Raw genomic sequence first — 17,749 nt, 5'->3', positions numbered from 1 at the left:
CTTCTACAATCTTCAGAAATTGAAGTATCCCAAAGAGAAAGAAATTATAAGGCCAAACATGTCTGATTATTTCCCATGTTTGATTTATTTTAGCCCCCCCCCCCCCGCAACAGGCACATAAACAGAGATAAGACATATTTTAAGCAGGAATCACAACAAATAATCACACCAAAGGTTAAGTGCTTTTTAGAAGTGTGAATGAGAGAAATCAAAAAAAGGTAATCATTTCTTTTCTCCCCTTGAGGGTCAAGATACATTTTAATCCTAGTTCATTCTAGATCTTTCTTTTTATGCTCTTTTAAATTAAACTAAGTCTCACCAAGGCTTTTTATCTCACATATATAGAGACATTAAAATGTCTTTTTATTTCATATATTCATACACTGAAATGAGAACAAACTCCACTCCCTACTAGCACTAATAGAGCCAGTTTGGTCTAGTGGTTAAGGCAAGGGTCTTCAAACTTGGCCCTTTTATAACTTGTGAACTTCAACTCCCAGAATTCCTCAGCCAGGCACGCTGGCTGAGGAATTCTGACAGTTGAAGTCCACAAGTCATAAAAGAGCCGAGTTTGAAGACCCCTGGGTTAAGGCACCAGGCTCGAAAGCAGGAGACTGAGTTCTAATCCCACCTCAGGCATGAAAGCTAGCTGGGTGACTTTCTCTCTCAGCCAAACTCGCCTCACACAGTTGTGTGGATATGTTTGCCACTTTGAGTTATTTGTAAAAATAATAAAGGTGACATATAAATAAATTTAAAAATGTTACTTAGTTTGGAAATGTCTACAAGAAAACAAGCTCAGAGAGAACCAAGGACCCCACTATATACAGACATACGTGCATATCTTATCTCTTTTTGATATACATCTCAGAATCACTGTTCACATTTATTAAACTGTTACACAAACCAAGTCTGATTCCTAAAGGGTTGCAACTTCTAAAGCATAGCCAGAAAAAGTAGCAAAAAATTATTCTACCTGCTTTAACTGACTTATTTAGCGTACTATACACAGCTTGTTGATAGTTCTTTGGTGGAGTTGCTTGCTGCAGATAGACTGAATATATGGAACTTGAATTCACAGTTTGAGGCCCTTTCCTAGGAGACTGGGGTCTTGAACCTTTTTCAGCTAAGAAAGGCCTAATGGCCACTGTTAAAGGGAGATCAGGCCTGCTATCACCGCCTGGAAATAATGGTGCATTAGAAGGTTGGTATGTTGGACTTGGAGGCACACATATTCTCTGCTGTATCTGCTGTGAAGAACTTGGTTGGTGAATGCCACTTGTGGGTGGTAAAGGAATAGGTCTTTGCCGGTTCACTGCTGTAGAACTAGGCCTTGGCAGGCTGCCATCTTTTCGTCTTTCCAAGGAATTAGTGGAACCTGGTCCTGAAGGAACAGAGCTTGGATAGGTCCCATAGTTTTGAGGCAACTGTTTATTTACACCAGGAATAGTTGGTGGCATTTTGCCCACATCAAGACTCTAGGAAAAAACGTTTTAAAAGGCTGGTTAGACTGCTCTATTCCACACTGAAAACTAGGTAACTGAAATATAAATCTAATGACAAGATGCATAAAACTTTGCCAAGGAGCTCCATAGTATAACATTTTAACAAATGAGTTGTATAGATTCTGTACCAAGTTGTACAAGCAATAAAATTTTTAATATTATGTGAAGCAGGAGGGAGGGATGGAGGGAGGGAGGAAGGAAGGAAGGAAAACCCACCAGTTTATCAGTACTTCCTAATCCTGAAGACGACAAAGGTTGACTGGATATAGTTCCTTGTTTTAAATTTGCATCCATGTTTGATTCCTTCCAGTCTGTATTAGAGAGGTGTGGTGGTTTTACCACAGTAGTTTGTTTAAGTGCAGGCCATGTTCCATCATTAGCTTGAAAGAAAGGAAAGTTTCATTAAAGATATGCTTGTGGAATAAATCAAATAGATCTAGAAAAAAAAATTATTTTTATTTATTTTATTTTAATTCCATTTATATCCCGCCCTTCTCCGAAGACTCAGGGCGGCTTACAAGCTTAGCAGTAGCCTTCATTCTATGTATATGCCTGCTTATTAGGGCTTTCATACACCCCCCAAGCGGCATTATTACAAAGTCAGCTTAATTGCCCCCAACAATCTGGGTCCTCATTTTACCTACCTCGGAAGGATGGAAGGCTGAGTCAACCTTGAGCCTGGTGGGATGCGAACCTGCACTAATTGCAGGCAGCTGGTGTTACTTAAGGAGGCATTAGCCCACTGCTCCACCAAGGCTCAAATTACATTAAGGAAATAAAAGTAATAATAGAGAAGTCAAAAAACAGGTGTACTTTTAATTCTAAAGGTTCATTATTTATGCACTGTTCTATTCCATACCATGATCAAATTACAAGAGGCTATAACATATCCATGTGAAAATAACTACTTATTTAAAATGGCTACATTCAGAAGACACAGTTTCTGAAGCATATTAATAGCTGATAAAAAAGCAACTCTTATCATAATCAGCTATACATGTTGAAATTCTCTCCTATGGTCATTTCTTAAAAGGGACAAAACAGTTAATGCATTTATAATCAGTGGTTTTGCACAATGAATTGCACAATTTGAATCTAAGTTGTTTCATATAATTTTTCTGATTCTTTGTTACAAAATTATAGTCGTGATTGGTCCTTTGTCAGTCTTAGGATGTTATTAGAAGAGCCATGAAGGCCCAGCTCTTCACTCAGACCTTTGGGGAAGAAGAGAGGGAGACCTCTTGCTTCATTCCATCTGTCTGTCACACTTGCCATGTTTAACTTCTATCTTTATCTTTTATCAGTTTTACTGTAATGTCTTTGTTGTGAGTGCCCAAATCAGCAGCATGCAAGTTTAATAACTTATTATATTACTAAGGAGAAAAAAAACTGTGCAAAGAAGCAGAAGAAACAGTAGATCCTTATACTCAGCTTGTGCAAGACCATGCACATACACACAGAGATTGAAGGGTATGTTTGGGATAAACATTCTATTCTAAAAACAAGCAACTCCCATATTCACCATTGCTCACAAACTTATTCATGCTACTGTATTTGAATTCCAGGAAAACATTCTGCTGAAGATGAAACTTAGAATATACCATTCTGTGTCTTAATTTAACTTATTTAAATTAAAGCTGGAATAAGCCATACTTTTTAGTTAATAAATGAGAATGTAGCATTACTGCAGAGAAATTCTATACCATTAAAATATGTATTTTTTTAGTTTTGATAGTCTGACAATAACTACATTTTTCTCCCATACATACGCACGAGCATGATTTTCAATCTGTGTCATTAAATATCCATTTTGTGATCCTCTACTCAATCACCCAATGTTCATATTATCAATTACTAAATAATCTTATTTTAATTAAATCTCTTCTCAGAAATCCTATTTTAATTAAATCTCTTCTCAGAAACATAAACCTTTCAAGAAGCTGACTAGAATGCAAAAAATGGAATAACAATATATTACAATTTATATTAGAATTTTAAATGTTACAGATTTATATTCAAATTTAGCATGCTGAAAAGTAATCAGTTGAGAATAAAATGACTTGATTTTTGATTGGAGAGTTAAAAATCATTGAAGAATATATTTGGTTTAAATATATTATGGTTTGTAAAACATACATTTCCAAAACTGATTAGTTTTGTTTCTTGGATACCATGTAGAGCTGCATTCAGGTCTGACATCAAGGTCTGATACTGTCCATGACCACCTATTACCATCATCTAGTAGTACAAAGAATCAGAAAATCAACTTTCTCTACCCACTCAACCCCCCCCTCGCCCCACCATTACAACAACAATCACCTTGACTTCATGCCTGCCTGCCTAATATGAGGAAGTATGTTCCATATTTAAAGACCTTTTTTCACATGTAAAAAAATCTCACATAGGATTATAAGCCACCCTGAAATCAATTTCTGGAGACAAATACTGTATATATTTTATGTATATGAATGTATACAATAAATATAAATAAATTATGCTGACAAGATTGCTTTAATTTAAACACATATCTAAAAGAAGTGACCTCAGTCTATAGTTTAAAATCTGCCTTGGAAAGTTTCATAGTCAATATCAGAATATATATTAAAATGTAGGATAGAGACAAGGCAGAATTCTGGCTTGTGGAGTATGTGTTGTTTTTTTACTAAAATTCCAAGACCTATTAGCAAGACACAAGAGCAGAATACCTACTGCAAAAAATGACTGAATGTTAAAAGATGAATCAAGTCAGTTATTTCTGCATTCCATAAACTACAGAGCGTAATATCCAATATATTCAAATACAAGCTATATACTGGTGTAGTTCCAGGTTTTAATTTAATTATATGAAAAAAATTAAAGTAATAGTTATGAGAATTTTTTCCTCATTTTCATAATGTCAAACTTGACTCCATAGTTGCCTGCCTTTGCTTGCAGTTTGCCAGTGACAGGAGAAGGGTGGTGAATTCCTAAGGGAAGGGGGAGGCTGTGGAATGCACTCCAGCCTTCTGTTGCCAGCAAGATGTTATCCGCCAAGGTCAAGTTATGAAGAATGTTTGAGTGGCACAGACAGTTTTTACCAAAACAAAAGAACTGAACTCAATTGGTAAACTATGAACTGTGGGTGGCCTGGAGGGGAAAAAGGAGTTTTACCTATGTGGGCATTTGCGGGAAACTCCCAGAACTGACTTTGCTTCTGCTGTGCCTAGACCGGATTTTTCAATAAAGCTACACTCTTGGTCATCCTAAAGAGCCGGGAGTTTCTTTTGTTGAATGTGCCAAATGGGACGATTCACACATAACATGCAAGACATATGCACATAGTCACACACAATAAACCTAAGACAAAGCAGTTTCAAGGCCTTTTCAGTTTGAAAAATAGTTTGCCCTATTGATGCCCAGTTATGTGGCAACAGATGGTCAACCTCAAAAAGTTAAAACTTCATTATTACTAGATTAGAAGACACTATCAGAAATTTTAACGGTTATAACTAGATTAAGAAGTTGAGGAAAATATCCTAGAAGACAATGACAGAGCCCTTTTGCACTGCTTCCAAAAAAACCACACATTTTTCTTGAAAACTTTATTTTTCTTTGTCCTTTGGTATGGGTGACCTGCCTTCTGAAACTACCAGTGGAATTCATAACTGAGATCAAGAATGGAAGTATGAACTTTCTTTTATTCCTGATTTAATTATTTTTTTTTAAAAATCCCCAAACTATTCTAGTTAGAAAGGCATCTAGGGTTTACAAAAAGATTAGTTTAAAACATTCCTAAAATTACATCATTTGTTTAGCTTGAACACAGCAGAGCATATAAGTAAAGGTAGGATGAACAATGCATGTCTACGGAGATCTCAATCATCCAAGTCCCAAAAGTGTCTCAAAAGTGCTTTTTCAAAAGGCAACTGGACTGTTTTTTCCTTGAGGAAGAAGAACAAAACATTTTATTTCTTGGATGAGAAACAAAACGTTTTGTTCTTCTTCCTCAAGGAAAAAACAGTCCAGTTGCCTTTTGAAAAAGCATTTTTTGAGATGAACAACGCATGCATTCATGTTTCTTTGGAGACAGAGATTACCCCCAGTATTTTGAAAGCTGAATCCGTTAATGTTAACAAGCTATTCTGTTTCTTCTAGATATATAAAGAGAGTATTAAGGTTTGCTAATCACTGAAATATCTGAATCATTCTCTTCTTTCCTCCTCCCAAAAACTCATATATACATTTATCTAAAATACACAGGTGGATATTACAAAACCTCTAAATATTCTTTTCTGTTTAACATGTATCTGTATATAAAACTTCACATATCCATATTAAAATTAGAATTTCTTAATTTGTCAATAATTTACAAATTCACAATGCACAATTTTAGAACAAATAGATGCTGAGTGAATATTGTGTGTAGCAGATTGAAGATATAAGACAGGGGTGTCAAACTCAATTTCATTGGCCGCATCAGCATTGCGGTTGCCCTCAGGGGGCCGGGTGGGTATGGACTGGGTGGGCGTGGCCTACTGGGTGGGTGTGGCTAGAGTGCGTATGGCCTACTGGGTGGGCGTGGCCAGCTCTACATCGTTTGCATCAAGGGTGCCTATGGGGGCCTGGGCAGGAGTGGGACAGATCTGAGGGTCTCTGGCAGGAGGAGGGTCTCTGGGCCAGGGCCAAGGCAGTGGGGGCAGTGGGGGCCATTCCCTTACTGTTTCCAGGATGGCTTCGCGGGCCACATGAAACCACTTTGCAGGCCAAATCTGGCCCCTGGGCCTTGTGTTTGACATGTCTGATATAAGAGAATACAATACAATACAATTATAATGCTTAAATCAGAAATCTTCTATAGTCCTGGAGTTTATCTACCATAACTATAGTTTGTAACTATAGTAAATAATTAGATATGCTCACAAATAAAAAGAAGAGAAAGAACAGGTTATGGATAAAAATTCAAAAATAAATGATAAGAGACAGGTAAAAAGAAAAAAAAAACAATCCCACCCCAGAAATTACAGGGACAAAAATGTGACATGTGATATATTCTGAATGAAGTTGTTTTATATACTTAGTATATAATCTTTTCAGAAATTGTTTTTGATTTACTGGAGAAAAAAAGGTTAACTTTAAAAAAAAAGCTTATGCATAAATATAGACATGACTGAACAGCAATCTTACTGTTTTTGAAAAAATATTCATGTTTTAAGTTTTTAATTCTATGCTTCTTGCAATTAACGTTTCATAGCAGAATTGCATAATACTGCACATCTAGAAAATCCATAGAGATACCAAATAGAAATATAAGACAGATATTTATCTCAAGATTATTAAAATCAAAGAAAGTTGCAGGGGCCATTTTGTTTTATTTCAATATTTTATCCCAAGAGATAGAGGGCCATCTGAAAGAAATACTCCTTTATCATCTCCCTCTGCACAAAAGAAGTAGAATCAATAAGAGCTACTTACCAGATTTGGACCTTCCATGAGTTGTGCTAGTAGTAATTGTGAGGGACTGTGGTTTTACTGGGTCAAGTGGTACAGCATAATTGTTGGAACTAGGAACCTGAATGTATGGCCCAACTGCTGCAACTCTGCCTGAAGCATTCAATGATGACTGTGGGGAGGACGTTCCATTTATCCGATTTAACTAAAAAAATAACAAACCAAAAGTTGGGTTAATATGCATTTTTAAAAATAGAAGCTAGAACTGCTTCATTGAAGCTCAAAAGTAATTAGTGCCGTCTACTCCACTTCCTTCATCTCAATCATATTGGACATTTTAAGAGATAGCATGTTTTTTTAAATGATTTTATGATAAAGGCAGGCACATTTTTATAATTTTTATTGCTTAATATTAATGCCTTCAGTTCTGGAAACCTTAAATCATTCACTGTCTACTTCAATATAGAAAGAATGATCAGACATTATCTCAGATATAATCCATTTTCTTCCATTTGCAAGTTTGAAGAAACTGTAGCCTTTCATATGTTACAAAAGCACTCCTGATAGATTTCTCTCATGATTGCCACAACAGCTGAAGGTTCTGCAAATTGTGGTTCAGCAAGATATAGATCATGGGTGTCAAACTCGATTAAGTCACGTGATGTATCACATTTTTTTTGCCTTTGCATAGTGGGGATGGGAGTGGCCTGCGTGTGACACATCCGGCCTGCGGGCTGCCAGTTTGACACCCCTGATATAGATGGTCAGAGGTTTCCCACTCACATTCTACTGGTTTTAAGCAAGAAGGATGTGGCTAGAAATATTAATAGGTAGCTGATAGGAAAATCAAGAGAGGAGGAGGAGATCATTTCTCCTTTGGCAAGATGGGTGGCAAGTACATTTAATAAAAAAGTAAATACAATTTCTATTTTACTGTTCTAATTATAAGAGCGCTCTGTGCAAGAATTAGTATTTTTCAGATTACAGAGCATTGTCTCTAAATTGTCATGTGTTTCATAGTATTGCAACTGATTGCAAATCTTTTTTGTAATACTAAAAATAAACACCAGATTTGCCAGCACATTTAACACATTTTTAATCACACGTGTGTGGTATGAATAGATATTTTAAAAAGTTATACATTTCTCACTAACTTAAAAGAGTATTTCCAAGATATTAGAATGTTACAGCTGCATAAAAATGGAATTTCATTGGGCTTTACAGAACTCACTGAAATGTGGCCCTTTTAATAGTTTATCTTACAGGGATGTTTTCTTTTTGACGTGCCTCAACTTTTTTCTTGTACAGGCGCTCGCGTAGCTCATTGATTCGTTTGTCCATCATAGCCACTTCCATGTTACGTTTGTTCAAAAGTTCTTTCTGTTGCTGAAGTTTAGTATTCTGTTCTTGATTAAGCCTGTTGCGAATCTATTTTTTAAAAAATAATAATAATCATAATTATCATTCAAAGTTGACCCAAATTTCTCAGATCTTTAATGTGAAAAGAATTAAGATCCACCAGACAAGATCTAAACATGCATGTATGAAATTTGTTTCGTTTTTAAAAAATGAAATGACAGTAGTTCATGTGTATCTCAGAAATTGCTGAAACTCAGTGGTTTGGTAAGAGACTATTGTTTAAGACACCCAAACCTAAACCTTCTTTTTCAGGAACTGAGAGAAAAGTAAGGGGATTTCATTCATTTAAAGGGTATCTATGCAGGGAGATAAAATCCCATCAGATGGTCTGCCCATGCAGACCAATCTTTGCCGAGCTAGAAATCTATATGTCTGATGTAAAAAAGCCAAAAATAATCTATATGTGTGGTTTTAAGCTAGTCAGACAAAGTCAGAATACTACCTAAATTGTGTGAGCTAATATCAAGAAGCTCATTCTAGATCTATTGTCCTACTGCTACTGTTCAGCTCATTTCAGAGTGAGCAGAAAAGTGCTGGCGTGTAATTTCCCATCTTATTCTCTGCTTATTTTTGATCTGAATATACGGAGGAGCAGAAAGGCATGTCATAACAGGATTTAAAGTAATTTTTAGACTACAGTCTCCTTTCCCCCTAATTTGAAGACCTGTGGTTTCTCCAGAAAAGCAATTTGTAGCAAGCATACATTGCACATTTTCCTATATATATTAAACTTATATCCTTGTGTCTCACTGACGATTTTAGATCAAAAGCCTTAGATGGCCTTTAAATGAAATTCTGGGGAACACATTCTGAAAAATAAGTGGAGCTAACTAATAAGTTTCCTAATATGCTGGCCCTGACATGTGGAGAAAAAAACCTAGTTTAACAGCCTTTTCTGTAAAGCCAAGACACATGAGATCATCTAAATCTCAGGAAGAGGCAGTGCCCAATCAACAGGGCAGGCACTGTGACATAGAAGCACACCTTTTCATTTCTGCAAGATAACAGTTTCATAGAAGGGACCTGAATATGCCCATCCTATTATATCTAGTGGAATGGGAGAAACTATCAGAGATACAAGGAGTCCTCTGGTTATGCCCACTAATTCAAGAACCATTCAAAGTTATGTCAGTGCTGAATGAGGGGGTCTTAAGACCGGTTCTCAGAATTGTGGTCATTGCAGTGTCTCTGGGGTCATGTGATTGTGATTTGGATGCCTGGCAACTGGCTTGCAATTGCAACAGTTGCAGTATTCCATCCCACAATTCCATTTGTGATCTTCCAAACTGGTTTCCCACAAGCCAGCGGGAGTCTGCAAATCATTCCCAGCACTTTTTCTCATGACCTCATTCTGTAGAGCCCACTCACCTGCCCACCTGTAGCTCTCACCCATCAGTCTCCTTGCCTGGAACTCCTCCTGCCTCTCCCCATGTTGCAGCTACATGATGTCCTTGCTTAATTAGTCAAGTGATCTTGGGAGTAGAATGGCAATCAAGACTGCCATTACACTTTATGACGAAATTGTTCAATGATGGAAATTCTGGCCCCAATTGTGCTCATAACTCAAATATTATCTGTGGGAGTTACCCAATAAATGGTCTATGGCTGAACTAGTAGTGAACATAGTGATGGGTACTGTTCAACTTTGATGGATTCTCTATTTTTGTTTTATTTTGCTATAGAGAAATGAGTGACTTTTAAAAGACCAAAGGAGCTAGAAAAAAGGCTACACTTCTGCTAATAATTATTTACCTGTAGCTCTTGATATAATTTTTTTAATTCTATAGCTGCAGGTCCTGTCATCTGTCCATTATAAGACTGGAACCCATTCAATTTCCCTTTTCTTAGGTCTTCTAATTGTTGAGTAAGCTGGTCCACTTTTAACACTGCAGCTTGTAATTCTTGTTGCTTCTCCTGGAACATGGCGCTGATATGTTCAATTTCAGTAGCTACAATTAAAATAAAAATAAAAAAGAATTATCAATGAGTATCAGAGATTACATGCAACACTTTAGAATTATATGCTTGCAATCTTTGCATTTGGTGGTCTCTGAGCTTGGTTGTTTTCTTGCAGTTTTTTGCAGACTAGCACTGATGATGTTACCTAGTTTGGGTAATGAAACATCTGCAAGAAAACAACCAAGCTCAAAGAGCACCAAGGATTCCTCATGTCAACCCAGAGCTACAAATATCATCCTTTATTGGTTTGTATTATATTTCTATGAGCAAAATAAGAATGAGAAATGTAGAAACTGTAATTTGACAGAAGTTCATTATAGTATTCTCATGCCATACGTTTTCTGATCCCTAAATACACAAATAGTCCAATTTATTTCTGTTCCCTATAATCAGGACTTATAAGCATTAAGGGTCAAATGTGAGATGCTAAGAATATTGACAGGAAAACTTAAACCCTAAATCATACAGTCCAGCTCTATGTTCAAAGCGTAGGATGCTGACTATGTCAGCCTATAAATGTCATAAACAAACAAGCCTGCATTTATACTTAAGGGCTTAAGAAAATCAGTGTATGCATTTGTAAATATTTTTGAAAGAAATAGTATTAAGAAATTCTCTAAAAACAGTAAAAATTGAAAATATTAATACTGAATAACTCTTCTGATTTGAATATGATTGATCATGTGCTTTCTTTTTTGAATAAGCAGGGTATGTACATCTATAATGTATCAGAACTATATTTATTTAATTTACTGTATTTAAAACATTTGTAAAGTTATCCATTTTAAAATCGAACTATGACCTCAGCCTATCTCAGCACCTGTGGGAAGAGCCAAGATTGGGTGCCTTCTGGAAGATTAAAAGGATGCAAGACTGTCGGATCTCCATCATGGTGAGCTATATGCAAACTAGATCATTACAGCTCACATAATAGGCCACATTTTTTTAAAAAAAATCCTGGCTTACTGAAATATATAAATGCCTTACATTCCTCAGACAATTCATACCAAGTTTAACAGTTTTAACTACACATGAACTTTTATATTTCATTCTTAATCAAGTGTGTGCTCACAGCGTGCTGAAAAGCAAGGTGAACCTGGCTATCTTCTGATATAGCAGTTGTTCTCTCTATCATGAAAAATGGAGGGGGGTGGAAAATAAAAGTGTAATAGCAAAAATGGCTTCCATGTTCAAAATGGCTCAGATGATTGTTTTTCCATATTTGAAGTACCACAGTAGTTTGACAGGCATCTCGGTGCATGACTATCTCTAAATCAAATACTGGATCAAAAAAGTCAAGTAACAAGCATTCCAGAAATGGAGAGAAATTACTCATACACAAATTGCCATTCATAATTTTGCTGTAGTCCACCTGCCCCCTCATGGCACGGATTTTTTTCAGCTTGGTCTCTTGGGTCTCTACTCGTTCTTTAAGTTTCTGAAGCTTTTCACTCTCAGACACAGACTGTTGCTGACGGCGTTCTTGTTGCTTGAGATAACGCAAACGTTGTTCCTATCAAAACAAGTACAACATGTAATCACGCTGTCTTATTTTTAGAAAAATATTACCAGTCTCTTAGTATTAAAAGCATGTTGAGACAGCCAGTCTTTAAATTAGTTAACAGCTTTCTTGCCTGCTGATCTTTTTCCTTTTGAGTCTAGAAACAAATAACTCCCTGTCAAACCTGTAAGAAGATCAAACCTCATATACACTTTAAGAATTGAAGTGAATTATTCATTCCAACATAGTTGCAAGTTTCCTGTAATGCATACTTCCTGCTACTCGAACATGCTTCCTTCCACTGAAAAACTGGTCCCAACACTCCATTACACAACTTCCTAAAGGAAACAGTGACTATCATAGGATTACAAACAAATAAAGATAAGGAGATCAGAAGCAAGATAAATATCACTTCTTTAGAATCACAGACTATAAACTGAACAAATGCAGGAAATGCTTCCTTTTTTTCTCATAGCACTTTTTTTGTTATCACACAAAACAAAAACTAAAATTCATTTCTATCCTCTAATCGGCACATATTTTCAGTAACCTATGCTAAAATACTGCAATATGAAAGTATATATCAATTATGTTACAATTGGAAGGGGTTTTTTGGGAATTTTAATACATAAAATACAGCCCTGTTCAGACAAATAGCCTATACCATGAACAATTTTTAACATATCAATTATGTTCACTTATTTACTCCTTTTCTGAACTAAATATGCCATAATCTTTGCTCACTGAGGATTCATTACAATCCCTTCATAATATAGGTTGTTCTTTCTGCACCAGAACTGAACATGCTATTCATGTCTAGTTGTACTATAAGCATGTTTAAAACCATATACTACTGGTAATTATATATTTTTATTTTTATTTAATTAGTCTGAAATCAATTGGTGCAATTTAACTATTTATTTATGATTCCAAAAAATGGAGAGTGGAATCTCATATCTCTCTATTCTTATAATCCCTATTCATATATCCCTCTATTCCAAAACCTTTGGAAACTCTTATCATTCTTAACATTCACAGAGCATTCCATGCTTAATTTAAAAGCATCCATACTAAATCTTTGAGCTCAAATAAACAGATGAAACTTGTCCAGCCAAAAGAAAAAAGAGGACGAACCAGAGGTGTTAATTCTCAGACATGAAATAAATAGTCTGGGCAATTTAAGCCATACTACCACCAAAGAACTATTGATAAAACAAAACAAAACAAAAACTAGCTATAAAATGTCTGTTGTGTTTCAACTGCTGCCTTATAAAATATCCTGGCCATTTTTGCTGCATTGGTGCACTTATTACCAACTATGCTACCTTCACTAAGAATCCAATCCACTTTTATTTCAAGAGTATAATATAAGGTCAGTTTCAGATGTTCGCTTGTAGCAGCATTTTAAGCAAGGAAAAAGAGTATTGAATTGCAGCAATTCTTGATTACATCATTTTCTGTATTGCTCAGATTTAAAAAATCTTCTAGAGAGTATATTTTCAAAGTCTGATAGAAGTTTACCTTGGCAACCAACATTTGCTGCTGATTTTCAATTTGCTGTTGCTGCCTAGCAGCCATATCCTGAAGTTCTGACAGTGTGAGTTCAACACGTGGATTTCCAACCTATAAAGGAAAAAAGATCAATTGTAAAAAAGGAAGAGCACTAGAGACATAATAACACAATTTCAGTGGAAATAAATTAAAAGCAAGCTATAATTTATTACTTGTTCTCAAGAAAAAACAGAGCTCCAAAATGACACATATACATTACATATGAAATATGTTTGAAAATTTGGCTTCCTGAAACCAAATATAGCTTTTACCTACCTAACACATCAAGGTTTAGCAAAAAGTAGACAATCAATTATAAAATACACAAAAACCAGTAAATTACTAAAAAAAATCCTAGAACAATCCTAAAAAGAAAACCCCCAAATTAAAAAACCCAATAATAAATATTTAAACATTTCACATACTGTATATATACAGTATATTGTACATCAGATGCTGCACAGAAATTATTGGTTTACAAAAAATCTGGGTGTTATTAAAACTCTTCAGGTCTGTTTGTAACTTTTAAATAGTCCAACTGTGCATCATTGCACAAACCTTTCTGAAGTACCTCAAATCTGATAACTTGAAACACATGCAAAATCTGAGTCCCATTACTCCTATGTAATTGAAATTTCAAGGATCTTCACATCATTTGTATTTGAAAAGTTGTAGCCACTGTAGCGTCACCAGTCATGCGACTGTGATTTCCAAAGCTCCCTGCAAGCTTCCCACAAGCAAAGTCTATAGGGAAGCCAGCAGGAAGTTGGAAGTCACTCCCACTCCCATTGCTTCTTTGTCCACGTTTTGTCATTCCGTTTTGTTGTTTGTATAATGAAATATATCTGAAAGGATGACCCAATGGTTCATAGTTGTCTAGTACTTTATACCACTAACAGAAAAATAGCAAAAATGATAATACTACTCTATGGTTATAAAATATGAAATTTGTAGCAAACACACATTGCTTTTTTATTATTAAAGAGTTTTACAAAAAAAATTTTACAATACATATCCCCAAAACCCACCCACCCCAAACCACCCCCCTTCACCCCCCCACTTCCCAGAGCTGAATACAGGGTTATAAATATAATAATCGTATTCTAACTAAGATTATCCATTATAAAATTAACCAAATTCATAATGTGCTTTAACTCCCCTTTAACATAAATACATTCAAATTATTAAAAACATAATAATAATAACTTAAACAAAAATATATCAATTAAGATTAATAACAATCTAAAATCTACTCATAAGCTAAATGGAACTTTTTAGTCCCATATTTATTCTGAATATAATCTATCCATCTCCTCCAAACTGAAATATATCTTTCTTGCGAGTGATCCTTCAAATAAGCAGAAATCTTAGACATTTCTGCAAGATTTGATACCTTAAGTACCCATTCTTCTATAGTAGGCAAACTATCCTTCTTCCAATATTGTCCTACCAGTAACCGTGCTGCTGTTATCAAGTTGCTTCATTTTTTGATTAGTGGAAAACATACTAATTTTTTAAAAATAAATAAATCACACATTTACTAAGTAAATATTTCTGTTTTTACAATTTCATGTAAAAAAGCAGAAGACTCATTTTTCTTCTCTATTAATAATGTTGAATTTCTACCATTTTTAGACTGAATTTCAAGCTAGCCTGGTCTGCCTACCAAACAAAATTATCTGACATTAGTATGGTATCATGATTAATGAATGCACATGTTTTTTCATTACCTTATTTTATTTTTCACAGTTGAACAGTATCACTACAACTATTTTACCATCAAATAATTGTGCATAATAAAACAATGTAGCTTTCAATTACTGAAAGAAAGTCTTCAGAAGAATGCATCATAATCCTAATGGCTTAAATATTACAACATTTGATAAAGCATATCAAAATCCATGAATCTGAACTACAAAAAATACAAAAAGGCTGAGGGAAATAAAAATACTAGCCAGTAAAAAGAAAGTTACTTCTGTCCAGATCTATTGAGCCATGTCCTGAACTCTTTCAATAAGGTATATGTTTTTTTGCACAGACACCTTAAGAAGAAGTTTAACTTATGACTAGGATATAGTTCCAACTCAACTTCTCATACAAAAATCAGTAAGACATTAAAGAAAGTTTAATTTAGTTTTTCCCCCAAAATATTACAGTTAAGTGCATACATTCCATAATACTGAAAGGCTAAAAATAACAGATCTCCAAAATATAGCATTTCACCTTCTATCAACAATGGTAACAGCAAATAATGACAATAACCTTTTACACACAAATATACTTTCTACGTATTTAGACAAATCTTTACCATCAGTGACTATTCTGGATTGGTATATGAACAAAACAGAAATAACAACAACAAAGGTTTAAACCTGTAGCATTATGCTTGGCTGTTTCTTCTTTCTTCATGAGAAAAAGAAGGTTGTAGAAGAACAAGAAAGACGCTCAGCTTCAGAGCTGCAATTTTGAAGATCAGAAACAGTATGTTTGGCTCATCAAAGTAGGGCAGCTAAGTCTTTGAAAATTAAATAACTTCATAATAAATTTGTTCTCAAGTAATACAAGTTTTCCTGAAAAGGATTCAAGATTTTAATTCTAATTCTTTTTAATTCAGTTACAATTCAGATAAAATGGCTGAAAAATATCTCAAATTCTCCTAATCCAAAGTCCTCTATTAGAAAACAAAGCTCAAAGAAAACAATAGTAAATATTTCTAATCCTGTTAAACTCTGAGAGCTCAAATAACTAAATATTGTACTCATACTACTTATATAGTTGTTCTCTGAATGACATCATTTATTTTTCAAAACAAACCTGAGCCTATCACATGTAAGACACACTTGTGGAACTCACTGAAAATAATATAATAATAATGCATTTCCAATGTTCATACATAGATAACTACTCCCACACATTCCAAAAATTCATTTTGAGCTTCACTTTCTAACAAACTATTGGCTTCTTTTTATTAAGTGAGAAATGCTGCCTTAAAATAGAACTGGTTCAAATATAATTCTGACCCATACTAACCTATGAATTAAAAACTTCTATAAAAACATACTATTTATACTTCAACTTCTTACATCTGAGGAATCGTTTAGAGCCAAGTATCATCTACTGAAAACATGGAGAGTGAAGTCTCACTTTATTTTTAGTTCTATCATATCCCAGTGACAAAGATGCAGAAATAAAGTTAGATATCATAATTAAAATGATTATGTTATTCAACAAAAGTGCCCATATGCTTTATTATCTTCACTTATTTAAAAATGATCAGCTGATATACACTTAACTCCCAAAGTTAAGTTTCTATGCACACCAGTATTAGAAGCAGCAGTCTTAAAAAACTGTGAAGCAGAAATATGATAATATATAGTTCCCTGGCATGTGATCGTGCTTATCAACCTGTAATCTTCAAATTTTGGTCACTGCAGCGGTATATGAAGAAACACATGTACCAAATAAATTGCAGACTGGAATCTTGAAGATAGGTGTTTTCATATCTGTTTAAAATCTGTTATATAGATCTGTAAAATAATCCATGTATGGAACAGCTGATTTTGTCTGTCCAAACTGAAACCCAAATGTGCATGATTTTGATGTTTCATGTCCAGAATGCAATGGACTTGCTTTTTATTTATTCATACAATGAAAAGAAATATTTTGATCTATGCAGGGTTGGTTTGTTGGGACGGTGGAAAAGAAGATAGACAAATGAGAAAGGGATAGAGGAGAAGGAAGACAATGAAAAAATGAGGATTGTTGTTGTTAGTTGCGAAGTCGTGTCCGACCCATCGCGACCCTATGGACAATGTTCCTCCAGGCCTTCCTGTCCTCTACCATCTTCTGGAGTCCATCTAGGCTCACGCCTACTGCTTCAGTGACTCCATCCAGCCACCTCATTCTCTGTCGTCCCCTTCTTCACTCGCAACAAGAGGCTCTTTAGTTCCTCTTCACTTTCTGCCATTAGAGTGGTATCATCTGCATATCTTAGGTTGTTGATGTTTCTTCCGGCAATCTTAATTCCAACTTTTGATTCATCTAGCCCTGCCTTTCTCATGATGTGCTCTGCATATAAGTTAAATAGGCAAGGTGACAGTATGCAGCCTTGCCGGACCCCTTTCCCAATTTTGAACCAATCAGTGGTTCCGTGTCCAGTTCTCACTGTTGCTTCTTGGCCTACATATAGGTTTCTCAAGAGACAAATAAGATGGTCTGGTATGCCCATCTCTTTAAGAACTTGCCAGAGTTTGTTATGATCCACACAATCAAAGGCTTTAGCATAGTCAATGAAGCAGAAGTAGATATGCTTAATTTGAGACTTATCAGAGACAACAATGGCTAAGAAGAAAAGAAGGTGCTGGGAAGATAAGGTAATACAGGGGAC

General features: G+C 35.1%; 1 protein-coding gene across 2 annotated transcripts in view; it reads right to left on the bottom strand.

The window, feature by feature from the left end:
• PPP1R13B (protein phosphatase 1 regulatory subunit 13B) overlaps positions 1 to 17,749 on the bottom strand; it is a 70,354-nt gene that overhangs the window by 7,776 nt on the left and 44,829 nt on the right. The window contains exons 5-12 of one of the 2 annotated variants that reach the window (XM_081338675.1): positions 13,333 to 13,434; positions 11,649 to 11,823; positions 10,104 to 10,300; positions 8,196 to 8,360; positions 6,957 to 7,137; positions 3,642 to 3,743; positions 1,722 to 1,885; positions 977 to 1,478 (exon numbers count right to left, since the gene is read on the bottom strand). In XM_081338675.1, coding sequence (XP_081194801.1) covers positions 977 to 1,478; positions 1,722 to 1,885; positions 3,642 to 3,743; positions 6,957 to 7,137; positions 8,196 to 8,360; positions 10,104 to 10,300; positions 11,649 to 11,823; positions 13,333 to 13,434 — 1,588 coding nt within the window. The remainder of the gene's footprint in view (positions 1 to 976; positions 1,479 to 1,721; positions 1,886 to 3,641; positions 3,744 to 6,956; positions 7,138 to 8,195; positions 8,361 to 10,103; positions 10,301 to 11,648; positions 11,824 to 13,332; positions 13,435 to 17,749) is intronic. The other variant, XM_081338676.1, reaches the window with a different exon arrangement.

Source organism: Vipera berus, assembly GCF_964194415.1.
Source record: "Vipera berus genome assembly, chromosome: 1".
NCBI classification, from domain to species: domain Eukaryota; kingdom Metazoa; phylum Chordata; class Lepidosauria; order Squamata; family Viperidae; genus Vipera; species Vipera berus.
Note: the sequence above shows the minus strand (reverse complement) of the source record. Positions and strands in the feature narration are given on the sequence as shown.